Raw genomic sequence first — 16,714 nt, 5'->3', positions numbered from 1 at the left:
GAAGGATCTGTGACTCAGCCCTTCCCACCCACAGATAGAGGAAGTAACAGTTTAGTATATAGATATAGCTAGCAGTTAGTATGTGTTAGCCGGCCTGTGCACAGCTCTGCAGAGAGCCAGGACTTAGTTACAGGACCAAGAACCCAAAGTTATCATTGGATTGTGACTTCTGTGGACTTATTGTTATTACGGTTGATGTGACCGCCGCCGGCTACTAACTTTGTGGATTACAATAAATTGCTGTTGTCTCCCGACCTCTTGCGTCCGTGTTGATTCAAAAGACCATCCGGAGGAAGACGTATACTTTTGCTCCGTTACAACTGGTTGGCAGCGGTGGGATCAACAGCGGACAGCGAGATGGACTACAGCAGCTCAGCGATTAATGGAGCCACAACCTCAGAATACAGGAACTGGACTATGGCAAGTCTACAAGTAAGGGCCCGGGAACTAAACCTGAGTTACCAGGGAAGAACGAAAGATCAACTGATCGAGGCACTGGAGGAGATGACCCTGCAAAGCGACCATGAGGAGGGCTGCCCCCAGGAGACAGTAGAGATACGGGAGTGGCAGGTACAGACCCAAAAGAGCAGATGGGTTGTTTTGTATGAGGAGGAATTGGCAGTGCTGGGGCTAGGAGCAACTGCGGAGCAAAGGAGTAGAGCATTACAGAGGGCTCAGGAAACGGAGAAGGAGGAACAGAGAATGGCGCATGAAAAGGAAAGAATGGCGCATGAAATGCGAATGGCTGAGATAACTACGCGGAATTATAATCAAACGCCGACCCCCAGCCCAACAGTGAGAGAACCACCATATGTCTCCCATAAACACTTCAAGACCTTTGATGAAGCGGCTGGGGATGTTGATGGATATTTTCAGGACTTCGAACACCAGTGCCACCTGATGGAAGTCCCAGAGAAGGATTGGGTCCGGTATCTGGTGGGGCACCTACGAGATGGGGCTGCGGAAGCTCTCAGAGCCATGGACCCTAGTGATCAGCGGGACTATGAGGCCATTAAAAGAGCGGTGCAGAAGTATTATGCAGTCACTCCAGAGACCTACCGAGTTCAATTCCGCTCTTTGTCTTACAATGGGGGAAGCTCCTTCCACATGTTCGCCCACAAGTTGAAGCAAGCATGCAAGCGCTGGCTAGAAGGAGAGGAGGCTGTCACAGTCGATAAGATCCTCCAAGTCATACTTAAGGAACAGTTCTTTTCCCAGTGCCCCGCTGAGATCCGTGAGTGGGTGCTGGAACGGAACCCAGCCACAGTGGAGCAAGCTGCTTCCCTTGCAGATGAGGGCCTGACCATCAAGCCGCAGTGGAAGAGGTTGTTTGCAGAGGAGCGGAAAACTACCACAGTCTGCCAGACACCCTTCAGCCAGCCACCCACCTTTCGTGCCCGGCCTCAGGATTACAATTCCCCCTCTACCCCTGCCCCAGCCCATCGGCCTCCAGCTATGAACAACCCTGTCCCTAGACAACGACCTACTGGAAGAATGCTAGAGCGCAGATGTTTTGGGTGCGGGCGGCCTGGACATTTGCAAGCTAGTTGCCCTGTTAACATGGGGGCACGGGCCACCGTGGCATCCCGGCCTATTCACTACCTGGGAACCACCCCTAGGACAGAAAGTTTGGCCCCATTTCCAGATGACTCCATGAATGACCCATCTGTTCCACCTCCAGGGGTCTATGGGATTCAGCCTTCTGCCACACATCCCGCAAACCCTCAGCGGAAGCACTTGCAGGAGGTCCTACTGGATGGCCGAACAGTTGTTGGATTCCGGGACTCGGGAGCTTTCCTAACGGTAGCGGACCCCCGAGTGGTTCGACCCGAGGCCCTAGAGGAGGGCCCTGGCATTTCTATCGAGTTGGCAGGAGGTACTCGGAGACGTATTCCTAAAGCTACCGTGGAACTCGACTATGGTTATGGACCAAAACGATGCACAATTGGTGTGATGAGCGGGCTGCCGGCCGATGTTCTGTTAGGCAACGATGTTGGAAATCTACAGTGCCACTTTGTGGGAGCAGTGACCCGAAGCCAAGCTCAGGGAGAAGCCAACATGGATCCACCGGATTTTCTGACAGATGCCAGCCCTTCAACCCTACAACTTTACCATTCAGCACCGCCGAGGGAACCAACACCAGAACACAGATGGGTTATCCCGGCAGGAGGACATATGAGCTATAGAGACTGATGTGCATTCCCCAATTTACCTGTGTAGGCCAATTGTGTCATGCACATGTTTTGAGAGGGGGAGGGGTTGTCACGGGATGGTTAGAGTCTATACTATAGGCAATGTGTAATATATATTTCATGTGGAATGTATTCTCTAACCTGTTGTAAACATCAGTGTGTAGTTGGCTGATTCGGGTCTAGTGTGTTAGCACATTGTATGCAAATCCCTCTAACTAGTGAGGACCAGTGAGGACAATGGGTGGAGATAATCTGATCAGTGTCTCCAAGAAGATGTTGGACTGTGCATTGTTCAAAAGAGACAGGGAGTCTGCTCTCCTTGGTATAGGTGAGGGGGGAAGGATCTGTGACTCAGCCCTTCCCACCCACAGATAGAGGAAGTAACAGTTTAGTATATAGATATAGCTAGCAGTTAGTATGTGTTAGCCGGCCTGTGCACAGCTCTGCAGAGAGCCAGGACTTAGTTACAGGACCAAGAACCCAAAGTTATCATTGGATTGTGACTTCTGTGGACTTATTGTTATTACGGTTGATGTGACCGCCGCCGGCTACTAACTTTGTGGATTACAATAAATTGCTGTTGTCTCCCGACCTCTTGCGTCCGTGTTGATTCAAAAGACCATCCGGAGGAAGACGTATACTTTTGCTCCGTTACACCCCTTTAAAGGTTTTCTATTTTTTTCATTATGCTGATACACTATTACAAAGTGTTGGCTGTATGAGCAGGGTATAGCCAGAATGGATTATCTACCTCTAAAATATGTTTTTATTCACTGACAGCAAGTAGAGAGCTCACCTGGCACAAAGTGTTTTTATATTTCTCACCCATATCTCACCTTCCTTCCATGTCCACTACATTCAGGGTGTCCTCCAAGAGGTGACACTTAAGGTCATAATCTTCTTGACTGCTGGCGGTCAGAGAGGGAGAAGCGTTAACTTCCAGAAGCCACCTGAGAAAAACAGTAGAAGTATCAGACAATGGTGGAAGTCAGAATTTGTGACTACAGAAGAAATGTATATGTGGTCATTATTTCATTGGTAACTACAGAGTCGATATTTGTACAGTATAACAAATAAATCTGTGTTTTGTTTCTCATATAACATGTTGTCTGTCACTTCTTGTATGGTTATTCAACATTATAAGGGACGGACCTGCAATGCTCACACTGCTGCAGCCTCAACATCATGACTGTAGAATTGGAAGGAAATGCATTTGGTTGTTCTATAAAATGTTAACTTAAACCCCCACCCCCAAATCATTCCTTACATAAAGGCGGTAAAGGCATCGTGTGTCCATCGTTTCATGTAATCCGAAACAGTTTTTCTATGTAAGTGCTGTGTCTTTTTTATACAATTTTCACTGGTTTTCTGTTCACAAAGAAATTTTTAAAATGGACTAATAAAACAAAAGTTTTTAATGCAATGCAAAACTGGTTGCTGGATCACTATTGGTTCTTTGCATTTCGTAGTGGTACCTGCACCGGCAGGATTACATGGTTTTCCGTGCACCAGAAATAGCATAAGGAAAGAACAGTTTTTTTACACTATGACCATAGAAAACCAAGGGCTGGGACATACTTTTTTTTGCATATTCCTTACATAATGCCTGTGTCCACCATACAGAATAAACATATGCAAACTTTGTAGAAAAAGTAGTGACTGCTCACGGTTTTAGGTCCTCATCCAGCAGGATGTCGTATCCATACAGTTCAAAGCAGTGCTTGTCATTGATGATGATTTTCTGGACACTCTGTAGGCTCTTGATAAAGATATTGTCTATGTTCTGAAAGAGCGTCTCCACCATTACAGGGCCGTGTTTAGCGGTCAGGAACTGCCGCAGCTGCTGTATCATCCATTTGCAGCCCTAAGAGGAATATAAAACTTGTAAATTACTACATAAAACTATACATACCAACATACCAAACTTATATGACACCCTACGTAAGTGCTGTGCTGTTAGGGGTGTGCACAGTTCTTCAACATGACATATAGTAGTTGATTTCTAAGGTATCAGCAGTGCTCTGGATCCAGCAGTACAAATAGCGGTTCCCTTTAAAACATCCTATTAATATTATAAATGTGAAAGTTTGTGGGTTTGTGAGTTTGTGTGTGTTTGGATGTTCGGATGTTTGTTCCTCAATCACGCAAAACCCACTCGACCGATTTGGCTGAAAGTTTCCACAAACATAGTTAATACACCCGATTGCGCAATAGGCTACTTTTCGTCACAATAGCGCACATACGTTTGTGCCAGGAACCCCACAAAACCCAAACTCACACCACCATCTCTGCAATCTCACACACTTTGGACCATAGCAAGCCACAAAATTCATATTGCCCTCTACAGCCTCGCCCCTAACCCCACACAATCACATATACATATACTTTACCACTTTGCCCCTCACCTTAACGATACTCCAGGAGGCGCTCTATAACGCTCCGGAGCAGCCATGTTTGCCGACCCCCACCGCTCTGACAATCCGCGACACCGCCCACCCATGTCAATACCCCTAGGCGGTCTAATAAATGCAAAAGTTTAAAAAAAAGTAAAAAAATAAAAATAAAAACAAATAAAAAGGATTCAAAATTCAAATCACCCCCCTTTCCCTAGAACACATATAAAAGTAGTTAAAAACTGTGAAACACATACATGGTAGGTATCCCCACGTCCGAAATCGTCCGCTGTACAAAGCTATACAAATATTTTTCCTGTTCCGTAAATGCTGTAGCGGGAAAAATGGTCAAAAGTGCCAAACCGCCGTTTTTTCACTGTTTTGATTCTGATAAAAATTTGAATAAAAAGTGATCAAAGCAATAACATTTCCCGAAAATGGTAGAACTACAAAGTATACCCGGTCCCGCAAAAAAAGATGCCCTATGCATCCCCGTACACGGACGTATAAAAAAAGTTACGCCTGTCGGAATATGGCGACTTTTCAAAAAAAAAAATTTTAAACATAGTTTTGGATTTTTTAAAGGGGTCAAAATGTAAATAAAACCATATAAATTTGGTATCCCAGGAATCGTAACGAAACACAGAATACAGGGGACATGTCAATTTGGTTGCACAGTGAACGCCGTAAAACCAAAGCCCGTAAGAAAGTCGCAGAAATGCATTTTTTCTTCAAAACCACCCCATTCTGAATTTTTTCCCTGCTTCCCAGTACATTATATAGAATAATTAATGGTGGCATCATGAAGAAAAATTTGTCCCAGAAAAATTAAGACCTCATATGACTCTGGGAGCGGAGAAATAAAAAAGTTATGGGGTTTAGAAGGAGGGGAGTCAAAAACGAAAAACCAAAATCAAAAAATGCCATCGGCGGGAAAGGGTTAACGTCAAATACCTCTGTCCCAAAGTCACTATGTAAAGTTTCTCACAACACCATATATATAGCAGCTCAAATACATATTACCTTCAACACAAAAGTCTCACGTATTCTCTGAATTACAGCAAAAACAAGATACAAATTTACATTTCATATCCCATACCTTATACACAGTACGAAAACCTTAGCCATGCCTGTATATACCCACTTCTACAATCACCGCAGACGAAGTCGCGGGTACCGGCTAGTACAATATAAAACAGTGCTCAATAATATGAATATACAAATAGGCAAGTGGCATAAATGTGTGTACCATGTGACACAAAAAAGACCAAAGTTACACCAGCACATTACTTATGGTTTTATTTTATACTAATTTTCCATATGTGCCTGAAGATGCTAATCTAATATGCTGAGGACTTGTACTCATGTGCCAGTGCTATTGATATAGAGGTAGGTAAGACGCCTCCGGTCCAATGTGATGAAACAGTCACCTGAGAAATGTATAGGCTCTGAGGTATAGCCCCAAACTATAGGATAACCCTAGGGCCCTTGTGTTCACCCTGGTTGTCTCTTAGCAAGAGCCTACAGTGTTCCTAGAGGCGGTCTCAGAGCCACAGCCCGATGAATTTGTAATACGCACCCTAAGACCCTAACTGGTCGCAAAGTCTCCTAAAAACTCACAACACTATGGGTGTCCCATCCAAACATCACATATTTCACTTATAAAAAAACAAAGCGGGGACACTGAGCGCACTAACTGCAGTATTGGGAGTGGTAAATGGATTCAAAGACAAACAAATGTTGACATAGACCAGGTGGCCTCTCACCTTATGGGGTTGTGAGCAGTAACAACACTTGCGGAGCGTGTTAAGGTGAGAGTGGTAGCAGTTCAATCAGTCACCGGAGAAGCAGTGAACAGGAGAGTAGGACCAGAGGTCCGTCGTAGAAGATCCGCTTGACTATTCTGCAGAATGCACGCCAGGATTCTTACATTCCCTCCTCCTGCTAGACTACTTTCCTTTTACACTTGAAAAAGGGCCATTGTAAGGCCCGAAATGTGTCGTGCTGTGCTGTACATAATTCAATAAATAATTTAAGTTTGGATCCTGGTCTACCATCCTCTCCTGTATACCAGGGAGCACGGTTCTTCTACGACGGACCTCTGGTCCTACCCTCCTGTTCATATTTCGCTTATAGGTACGAGAGACGTTTTTGCTAGAATACATTTCTACCAAACAAAAGATAATCTCCTACGAGAAGCCAGAAAGAGTCTGTCCCAGATCCTTATCTGTTCCCAGACCTATCAACGGCAACATTGCAGGCATGTAAAGCATTAAATCTCATTGCACGCTGAAACAACAGTGTTAAAACTTGTAAAAAAATTTGGTACTTGCCTCATCTCATACACTGTATAAAACAGAACTTCGTCCAGCACCATCACACCAAGTTAAGGGTATTTTCACACAGAGTACGGTATTTTGCAGGCGGATTTTGAAGTGGAATCCGCCTCAAAATCCAGCTGCAAAAACATCTCCCATTCATTTCAATCGGAGTCTTGCTTTATTTTCCCTGCTAGCGATTTTTTTCAGCTAGTGGGAAAAAAAAGCGGCATGCCCTATGTTCACACAGATTCTGGAGCAGAGTCAGCCGCGGCTCAAGACACCCTCCTGCTTAGGCCCATTCATTCTGGCCTAATCTGGAGTAGGATAACACACCAAAAAGACACACGGCGGAAAAGCTTTCCACTGTGTGAACTTACCCTTAAATGTCTATGAAAATGTTTACTTTAAAACACCGAAGGATTAAATAGTCCATACAAACATTAAAACGCAGAAACAAAAAAAAAAAAAAAAAAAATGGACACATTAGCATCAGTTTGTCAGTTTTTATTGAAACTTTATAACCCATTGATTTCAATGTGTTACGTGTGTAAGCCGGCACCCATTGAAATCAATGGGATCTGTTTTGAAGCGCCTCACTCTGACACGTGTATACGTGTCTAAATGAGCAGCGTGTTATTCCATGAGAACGGAGCCTTAGATTCCAGTCAGGGTGGCAGCTTCAAGTGATGCCCTAGAGACATTATAGGCTCTTGCAAAGAGATGCCTATAGTCAGCAGAGGGTGCTATCTCTCAAGGCCTATGTATTTTTCTCAGGAGACACTATTATCACTTTGGACCTGATGCATCTTGCCTACCTCTACATCAATAGCACTGGCACGTGAATGCAAGTCTTTAGCATACTGGATTAGCATCACTTGGATACATCTGGGCGGTAAGACTGATGCATTTAGCATATTTTATACTAGTAATGTGCCAGTGTAACTTTTTAATGACATGTAGTACATGCATTTAGTATGCAAATTTATGCTTTCCTGATCACAATTTGTATATTCATATAATTAGGCCATTGTGCACCGCTTTATATCGTATATCGATTAAAAGTTATTTACCATCAGTGGTTATTCAGGACAGTGGCATATACTTAACAAGCTACCATATTGGTTTTGTATTTTACCTTCTCTGGATCATAATCTGGAGCAGTTTTCTGGATTGCCACGTTTGTCAAGTGAATATCTGTATTGAGTTAAAGCAGCTAACTTAATGGTCTGTGAACCACAAATTCCACTAATAAAGCTACAGCCTGTTTGCATAAGGATACACTGATCATCAATGCTGTTGAGTGTAAAGCGCGTGTTTGAGAATCTTGCAAAACCATCTCGATAAAGCCAAGCTCGGAGGGGGATGTACTGCAGGGAAAGATAGACCAGACATCCTAATATGACAGAAATTTAGGATGCAATGAATTTAACATGGCTGTCTGAGATTAATAAAGCATGACATTTTCATGACAGGTACTGAGCTGCAGTACCAAAGTTGGCCATTGAGAAGAATGGCACTATTTCTGGTTATTAAAAAATAAATAAATTTAAAATACAAGTCACAAGGCAAAGCTCAACAGGTACTGACAAACATACCAGTTTTGGTATCTAAAAAGGTGAAAAAAAAGTCAGTGTTAAATAACTGTGATATATTATATTATTATGGTGATTCAAGCTACCAGTGCAGGAGTTTGCAATATATGGATATACAGTATGTATAGCCAGGGCCGGCTCCAGGTTTGTGAGCGCCCTGGGTCGACAGAGCCTCAGTGACCTAATGGAGTAACTCATGCTCACCGCAGCAAAAAATTATCAAAATTGGGTGTTTTTTTTTTGCTGAGGGAGACCTTCTGGAGTGGAGTGTAATACAGACCGTTCCATACAAGTAGATAGAACCTATTCAGATATCAGAAAGTAAAGACGAATTTGAGGCAGCCATCGGCCTTAGATTCTTTTATTTTCTCACGGTGCAGAATATCATCATTCTGCTGCAGTTTTCCACCACTGATTAGGCCCAAATTAATGAGTCGAACTAGTGGGGAGTCTAAAAATCAGCCGCAAAATCTCCAGCAATCCTCCTATTAATTTCAATTAGAGGCAGAATGAGGGAGGAATCTGCTGCTGCTTTAGGTGCGTCAGGGGCCTAATACTGTTAATAGTGCCACTCTGCAGTGGCCTCCACACAGCAGTGTAGGCTCCACAGGGGAAGTGATTAAAAATAAAAAAACACTTATACTTACCTTAACTCTCACTCCTCTTCTGCCTTGCAACTGAGGTTCTGCTCCCCAGGCATTACTGCTAGGGCCTCAGCGGTCATGTGGGGCACGATCACAGGCCCCATCAGTGAGGCCTGGGGAGCAGTCACTGGCCAGAGTGAATGCTGAGTGCAGGACAGGTGAGTATAAGTATTTTTAATCACCTCCCTGGGTTGGCATCTGTTGGAAAGGGGCCCAGCGATCGCAATATGTATAGCAGTTGGGGAACCAGGTTTCCCTGACTGCTATCATGGTGGTTCGGGGCCTCGTCCATTTTCAGCTGTCCGCTGACCCTGTACCCTATGCCACTGCTGAGTGGGCCCCCTCAGGAGTTTGGGGCCCCAGCACTTGTCTGGATAAGCTGGGTGCAGATACCAGCCCTGAGTATAGCTCCCTTTAAACCAATAAAAATAACAATTATAAATTCATCTACAATGAGCTACCCCTAGTGGTGTCTGTCAAAAATGGCTTTATGTATGGTCAGCATTAGGATATACTCTAAATTAGAGAACAGATAATGTGTATATAAGTGAAATATTTCACTAACATGTAACAGAAATATATCTTACCGATGTGACTAAAACATAAACCCGCAGGTCAAATTTTCTCCCTGTAAATGAAGCATACACATATATACTTTGAGTCGAGAAATTTTCCAACAGATCTAATGCAAGATAAATCCCAGCTGAAGTTGCACATCATAAATGTGGATAGGAAGCCCCTCCAGTGCTCTGTGATGTGTAGGTTACATATGCCAGGCATGGCAGGAAAGGAATGTAGGGTCCACATCACAGTCACACAGGCAGGAGCAGCTTTTCTAACCTCCTATTAAGTAGGGATTTTCGATATAGCGTTGAGCCACATAACTTTCTACAGGGATCTCGTCTCTCTGCTCATCTGTCCGGCTGCCATCCTGAGAAACAGGGAAGTAACTGTTATCTCTACCTTCCAGAATAAGATGTTGCCTTATTCCCTGCCTATAGAACTCCAAGATCACCTTCTTCCAGTCAATGATGTCCTTCAGCTTCCGGAAAAGGAAAATCCCCTTCCCTTGGGATCTGGCCACCTATGGCAAAGAACAATTATATATCTTAGATTTTGATCTCATATGTCGCTATACCAGTGTCATACCAGCAATGTAAAGCAATCTGGCATAGTTTAGACCGATGTGCTGCTAAATTATGGGATTTTTTGATAACATTCGCTTGAATGGGTACTGAGCTGCAGTAATCCAGCATGGCCAGTACAGCTGCAGGAGTAGTGCCGTTCTGGTTTTGTACAATATGCCCCTTGCTGTCAGTAAATCAGCGGTGGTGCAGTGTCGGACCTTTACTGCACCACCGCTGATAGTGATAACATACCCCAAGGAAAGGAGTCCTGATAAACCCCTTACAGCTTATTCACACTGCAGTGAAAAACGGGCATATGACAGCTGTTTTTGCAACATACATCACATGGCCGTGATGATCCATTTTTGATGCTCTATACATCCATTAAAAATGGATTAGTGGATTAGGTCAAAAAAGAAAAACTACTGAAATTCTTTGGTTTATTTTCACTGGCAGTTAAAAACTGATACTCTGACATAAAAAAAAACTGTAAAAAAAAAAAAAAGGATTGGATGCAAAAACATCAGTGTCATGTGCATAAGGCCTTAAAGGAGTTTTCTGAGCAGAAAATGAATTTAAAAAAACCCTTTAGCATTGTTTTGAGTGATTTCTGGGTTCTCTGGGAGCTCGTGGCATCCTCTACATTTGTTTACATCTGCATCTTCCTGCCTTTCCTACAACTCCCATAATTCCTCGGGCTGTGCTTAGAGTGGACTCACTTCATCTCCCTTTCTCACTCACTCCTCCTCCCTATTTCACTCACTAGCCTGCCCACTACACCCTCGTCGGCCATCTTTAGACTCCTAGTTCTCACTCGCTCAATAGCCTTCTCCTTTGGCAGTAATATTGTAATCACTTCTGTATGTTATTATTACAGTCACACAGAGACTTTAGGACCACAATGAATTCTTGATGCTTTCTTGGCATTTGGAATATACAGAAACATGAATATTTTGACAACTACATAAGCATTGTATATTCTCATATACATACAGTAGTGTCAGACGTAAGGATCTAGAGCCCACCAGCCCTGAGTCTGTGTGCAGACAGAACACAGGGCTGCCAGCAGGAATTTTGAGCCCCCAACAGCATAATATGCTCCACATGGTATATAATTCAACAGAGTGGCCCAGGCACAGTATAATATGTTCCACAGTGGCAACCTCTGCGCAACACCCATCAATAGATAACCTACTGTAGGTTAAGTGTGTGGATGGGATCTGTTAAATCCCATCCAATACACTGATACTGTAGTATGCAGTGGTAATTTTGCAGTGATTTTAGAGTAGCTAACCTGCAGTCTTTACCTGCTCTTTTAGGGCAAGTTTCTGCAACAAATTTTCTGTGAGTGAATATACCCTTACAAGTACTAAACTTAGCATTCCCACATATCAGGGATGCGTCACTGTGTCCAGACCACTTTGCCACACTTACAGGCTTCATGATCCACGTGATTCCAGGGTTTCTGCGAAATTCCTCTACAAACAGGTGATATTCTGATGGAAGTTCAAAGGTTTTAGGAAAGAAGTCACATTTTGCAGCTTCAAGGCGTCCTGACTCTCGCTCCAGCTGTTTCCGGAAACGTTTCAGATTCTTTACCATAAAGTTCTTCCTTGTCAGCTGAAGAGAGAGAGTGAGATGGCAGAATATGGCAACTGCAACAAAAAGTCAAAAGACATTGGCCCAGATTTACTGTTGTAGTTATGGCTGGACACTGGCATAAACATCTTGTTGGGCTAAAAGTTTACATCATGCTAGATATGAGGGTGTGAAATGTAAGAAAAGGGTTGTGACTTAAATGTGCCAAAATAGTCTTGAAAAATTAAAATGTTGGTATCACCTATCACCAGCCACAGTGATAAATAAGGTGAATTTTCAGACTGCCTGTCTAACCATTAGTAAATCTGGGCCACTGACTGTAGAGGCAGGTGGTCACCTCATAGTGATTGCGGAAGTGGCAGATTCGCACGTGTTCCTCCATGTAGATGTGGTCAAAGTTCTCACGAAGCCAACCGACATCACACCAGTAAAAATCCCATTCTCCATCTCTGAAAAATACATTACTGATTGAGTAGATTGTAGTGCAGAAACAATGGAGTACTTATAGTGAGATCAGAGACCAAACGTGAATAGCTACACAGATGTGTAGTGTGGCGTGTACCCAAACCTTACTCCTTCACCTCTGTCCAGCCAGGCCGCTGTCTCAGGACATCTGCAATGGTATTAATGAGGCCACACTTGTACCGGATGCAGGATCTGGGCTCTCTGTGTGACAACATAAACAGGAATGGAGCTTAAATGACTTGTACGGTCTTCTGTAAATAAAACCTCATTACTATTTTTATATTAAAAAGTTCTGCAGCTTTCTAACAGACCTTGTTTTCATTTTCAACCATTTGCAAAATTATCTGTCACTTAGCCACATTACTTTCAGTAGTAAAGTTGTTGCTGGCACAGCACACTCTTAAGGGTAGTTCATACGGAGTAAACGCGCGCTCATTTTGGCAAAATACACGTGTAAAAATAAGACTCCCATTGACTTCAATGACATTTTTTTACACGTGTAAAAAAACACGTCAAAATACACGTGTAAAATGTCATTGAAGTCAATGGGAGTCTTATTTTTACATGTGTATTTTGCCAAAATTAGCGCACGTTTACTCCGTATGAACTATCCCTTAGGGTCCCATTCACACAGAGGAAAATAGTGAGGAATTTGGTGTGGAATTTTCCATGCTGAAATAAAGCCTCCAATTGATTTCAATGGATTCTGCTAGCGGAAAATTCTGGTAGTGGGAAAAAAAAAAATCAATGGGAGGCGCTTTTTTTTCAGCGTGGAAAATTCCTCACCATTTTCCTCCATGTGAATGGACCCTTAAGTGGGGATGATTGGCAAAAAAGGTTCTCCAATCGTATTGTAGATAATAAATATAGCTGTACACACCATGAGATTTTTGTAATGAATAAAGTGTTCTTTTATTACAAGTATAATAAAAAAAAAATATTTAATAAAAGAACACTTTATTCATCACAAAAAATTCATGGTGTGTGCAGCAATATTTATTCTCTGCATTACATTGTGTCTGTGAATGGGGGTTATTCACATAAACATTACAGGCTGTCAAAATATAGGTCTTACTCTATTTTTGTCTGTTTCCACGGATGTTTCCATACACTAATCTAGTAGGGATCTGTTAAAAAAAAAACAGCTGCTCCTTGGGTGCAAAACAGTTGTGGAAAATGGAGTTCCTTTACTGTCATTTTGCACGTCTACCATGTGAATATAGGCTTAGGCTCATTGCACACAACCGTAGTTTGGGTCAGCGTGATTTCCATCTTTTGAATGGATAACACATTGACCCATGCTTTTCTATGATCTCATACATACGACCGTGTATTACACCGGGCCATCAGCCCAGATCCAAAACTCAGAACAGGTTCTATTCCTGTCCTTTTTGTGGTATAAGTTTATTCGTTGAAGTGTATGGGTCTGTGAACAACATAGATGGCACATGGATGTCACCCATGCCATTTTAGTATAACCCATACAGAGCTCTTGACCATGTTCATGTAGCCTAAAAGTAGAAAATACATGTTGTGCTCCAGGATCCAATGGTTACTCTTTATTTCCACATTTTGAAGTCATGATATGCATGTCCAATGTCTTTCACACCCATTTCAAATGCATTTCACACCCACTCTTGCAGGAGTTTGACATCTCAGGGTCTGTTCACATTAGCGTTCGCCTTCTGCCCGGAAGGAGTGCATGAGGACCCCAACGCAACTGCAAGCGCTGTGCAGTTAAAGGGATCCTATCATTTAAACGACATTTTTTCTAAGTACCACGTCAGAATAGCCTTAAGAAAGGCTATTCTTCTCCTACCTTTCGTTTTCCTCTCCATGCCGCCGTTCGCCTACAATGAGCAGACTGCGCATGCCTATAGGCCACGAGAAAATGGCCACTTGCATAGTATTGTAAGCGGCCATTTTCTCGGGGCCTGTGGGTATGCGCAGTCTGCTCTGCCCGAAGCCTAGAAATAAGAAGACACAGCCGGAAGAAGAGAATGAAGAGGCCGTTCCTGACGAAGATGGAGGCGGCGCTAGAGAGAGTTCTCTCGCAGCAATGGGGACGCCCCTAGTGCTGTCTGAGCGCTGGGGCCCGCCCTCAGTGCTGCGATGGAGCTAATTTACATACCAACAAGAACCGGGATTGTAGGCGAACGGCGGCACGGAGAAGACAACGAAAGGTAGGAGAAGAATAGCCTTTCTTAAGGCTATTCTGACGTGGTACTTAGAAAAAATGTGCTGTTTGAGCACTGGGGCCCGCCCCCAGTGCTGCAAGAGAGCTAATTTGCATACCAAGAGAAACCGGGATTATAGGTGAACGGTGGTGCGGAGAAGACGACGAAAAGTAGGAGACGAATAGCGTTTCTTAAGGCTATTCCGACGTGGTATTTAGAAAAAATGTCTGAATGATAGGATCCTTTTAAGCACACGGACCCCATAGACTATAATGGGGTTGGTGTGCTTGCCGTGCTAAGCTTTACCCAGGCACATATATTCATTCATTTTCAAGTGCCAGTTCCACAATTGAAGAAGACTACAAAATGAAATAATAATACTAGGTTTCGACATATCAAACACTGCTGTCATTGCCATCTTAAGATGATGTCACTGGTGAAAAATGATGAGAGAATTAGGATATTTTTGTCCCTACCGCTCCTTCTGTCGCTGGTAACCATACTGACTCTTGTTTGTTGTAACCTAGAAAAAGCAAAAAAAAAAAAAAAAAGTAAAATGTACAGCACTCAACTCAAAGGGCCCTTTCACATGGTCATTATTTGGCTGGTATTGAGAAGCCAAAATCAGAAGAAGAACCTCTACAGATATACAAGTATAAGACAGGGCTGGCCAGTGAAGCTGCAGGCAGACACTCTCACAATCATCACTCACTATTATGCACAGAGTCCCGACATAATAGTTCAACACCCTGCTGAAAGTTGTTTTTTGTGTTAAGACATACCCCTAAGCCTGCCATGTATCTCTACTGACCCCACCTGTTCCTATCAAGTCCCTTTGTATCAATGATGCCTCCTTAGTTCCCACTATAATGTCCCCAAGTGATCCCTTACACATTATAATGCTACCATAATGACACCACGCAGTCTAATGTCCCCAACATAAAATGATGTTTCCAGTGACCCACACAGTATAATGGTCCCTCAAGTGACACCCAGATCATATAGTGTTCTGCCAGGAACAGCAGACCAACACCTTTACACGAGAAACGGTCTTGCCAGAAATAGCATTAGGTTATCAGTGAAATACACAGGTCACTTCACATTCAAATCTGCAATTAACGCCGGGGCCCCACGGGACATAAACGCTGCGATTTGCCCCCAGCAGAAACGCTGCGGGAAAAATTGCAGCGTTGCGCAGTGCAGGCAAAGTGGATGAGAGTCATGTGAATCCCATGCCCACTTTGCAGAAGAAATTGTTGCGGCTTTGCAAATCGCTGCATGTTAATTATATTTACGGAAACGCCGGCAGCTTTCCCGTAGATATAATGTTAAGAGAAAGTCCGCACTCTGTGAACTTTCTCTTCAAAGCGCTGCGGAAAGAAAGATAACATAACGCTGTACACTGTTACACAATTTCAGAGTGGATTCTGCAGTTGAGCTTTCATAACGTATAGTCCAAGTGTGAACTTGACCCACATTAGGGAACATTATTTTATGTGGGGGCCACTGAGGTGGCAATAATTTTACATTTCTGTCAATTTTCCATTATATGATAGAGATCACTGGCACCGGACACCCCCACTGATTTAGGCTTTTTTCACATTACACTTTATCATTCAGATGTGTCAAACTGATTGAAGAACAGATCCCACTAAGGCCAAATGCACACTACTGCTCTGATTGTCCGTCATAGGATGAAATGAGCGGCCATTAATTTGTAGCACTGTAATGAGCACAGATGGCGCCCCCCTGCCTGTTCCCACTGACGCCAATGTCTGCATATATCATGCTGGATACATGTATTCACTATTCCATACCAGCCTTCATTGGGTTAACTGTATGGGGGATGGGGGTGCAGTGTTTCTGGGTCTGGGTACATTACACTCCCGATACATGCCATACACTTACATTAGAGGCATGATGAAGCAGATATTTCACAATAGGGTCTGTTGGGCGCCATCATGTTGACAGGTAGACTATAAATATTGCACCAGTGTTCTCCAATGTGATGAAATCATACAGCAATGTGAGGAGCAGAACCTTATGGGATCCTGGGACTGTTATGGCAGCTCTGAGCTCTCAGTCCTGCTGCTTTCTATGGCAGTGGGAATATAATGGCCATGTCCTCATATAACACATATGACGGCCGCTATAGTACTACATAGGAGATCCGGGCTGCACGCACTCACCTTCCCTCTGGACAT

General features: G+C 43.4%; 2 protein-coding genes across 2 annotated transcripts in view; one reads left to right on the top strand and one right to left on the bottom strand.

Moving 5' to 3' along the window:
* PDRG1 (p53 and DNA damage regulated 1) overlaps window positions 1–3,293 on the top strand; it is a 25,479-nt gene extending 22,186 nt beyond the window's left edge. Inside the window, exon 6 of the mRNA XM_075276952.1 lies at window positions 3,055–3,293. The gene's annotated coding sequence lies outside the window, so the exon portion shown is untranslated. The remainder of the gene's footprint in view (window positions 1–3,054) is intronic.
* The window catches only part of TTLL9 (tubulin tyrosine ligase like 9), a 19,133-nt gene extending 2,419 nt beyond the window's left edge, over window positions 1–16,714 (bottom strand). Inside the window, exons 1-12 of the mRNA XM_075276956.1 lie at window positions 16,700–16,714; window positions 14,987–15,033; window positions 12,442–12,534; window positions 12,206–12,317; window positions 11,704–11,889; window positions 10,158–10,226; window positions 9,983–10,073; window positions 9,730–9,770; window positions 8,186–8,273; window positions 8,042–8,100; window positions 3,860–4,056; window positions 3,029–3,142 (exon numbers count right to left, since the gene is read on the bottom strand). Of these exons, the coding sequence (XP_075133057.1) occupies window positions 3,029–3,142; window positions 3,860–4,056; window positions 8,042–8,100; window positions 8,186–8,273; window positions 9,730–9,770; window positions 9,983–10,073; window positions 10,158–10,226; window positions 11,704–11,889; window positions 12,206–12,317; window positions 12,442–12,534; window positions 14,987–15,033; window positions 16,700–16,714 (1,112 nt within the window). The remainder of the gene's footprint in view (window positions 1–3,028; window positions 3,143–3,859; window positions 4,057–8,041; window positions 8,101–8,185; window positions 8,274–9,729; window positions 9,771–9,982; window positions 10,074–10,157; window positions 10,227–11,703; window positions 11,890–12,205; window positions 12,318–12,441; window positions 12,535–14,986; window positions 15,034–16,699) is intronic.

The sequence above is a fragment of the Leptodactylus fuscus genome, chromosome 6, assembly GCF_031893055.1.
Source record: "Leptodactylus fuscus isolate aLepFus1 chromosome 6, aLepFus1.hap2, whole genome shotgun sequence".
NCBI lineage: Eukaryota > Metazoa > Chordata > Amphibia > Anura > Leptodactylidae > Leptodactylus > Leptodactylus fuscus.
The sequence above is the reverse complement of the archived record's forward strand: the minus strand, read 5'-3'. Positions and strand labels throughout refer to the sequence as shown.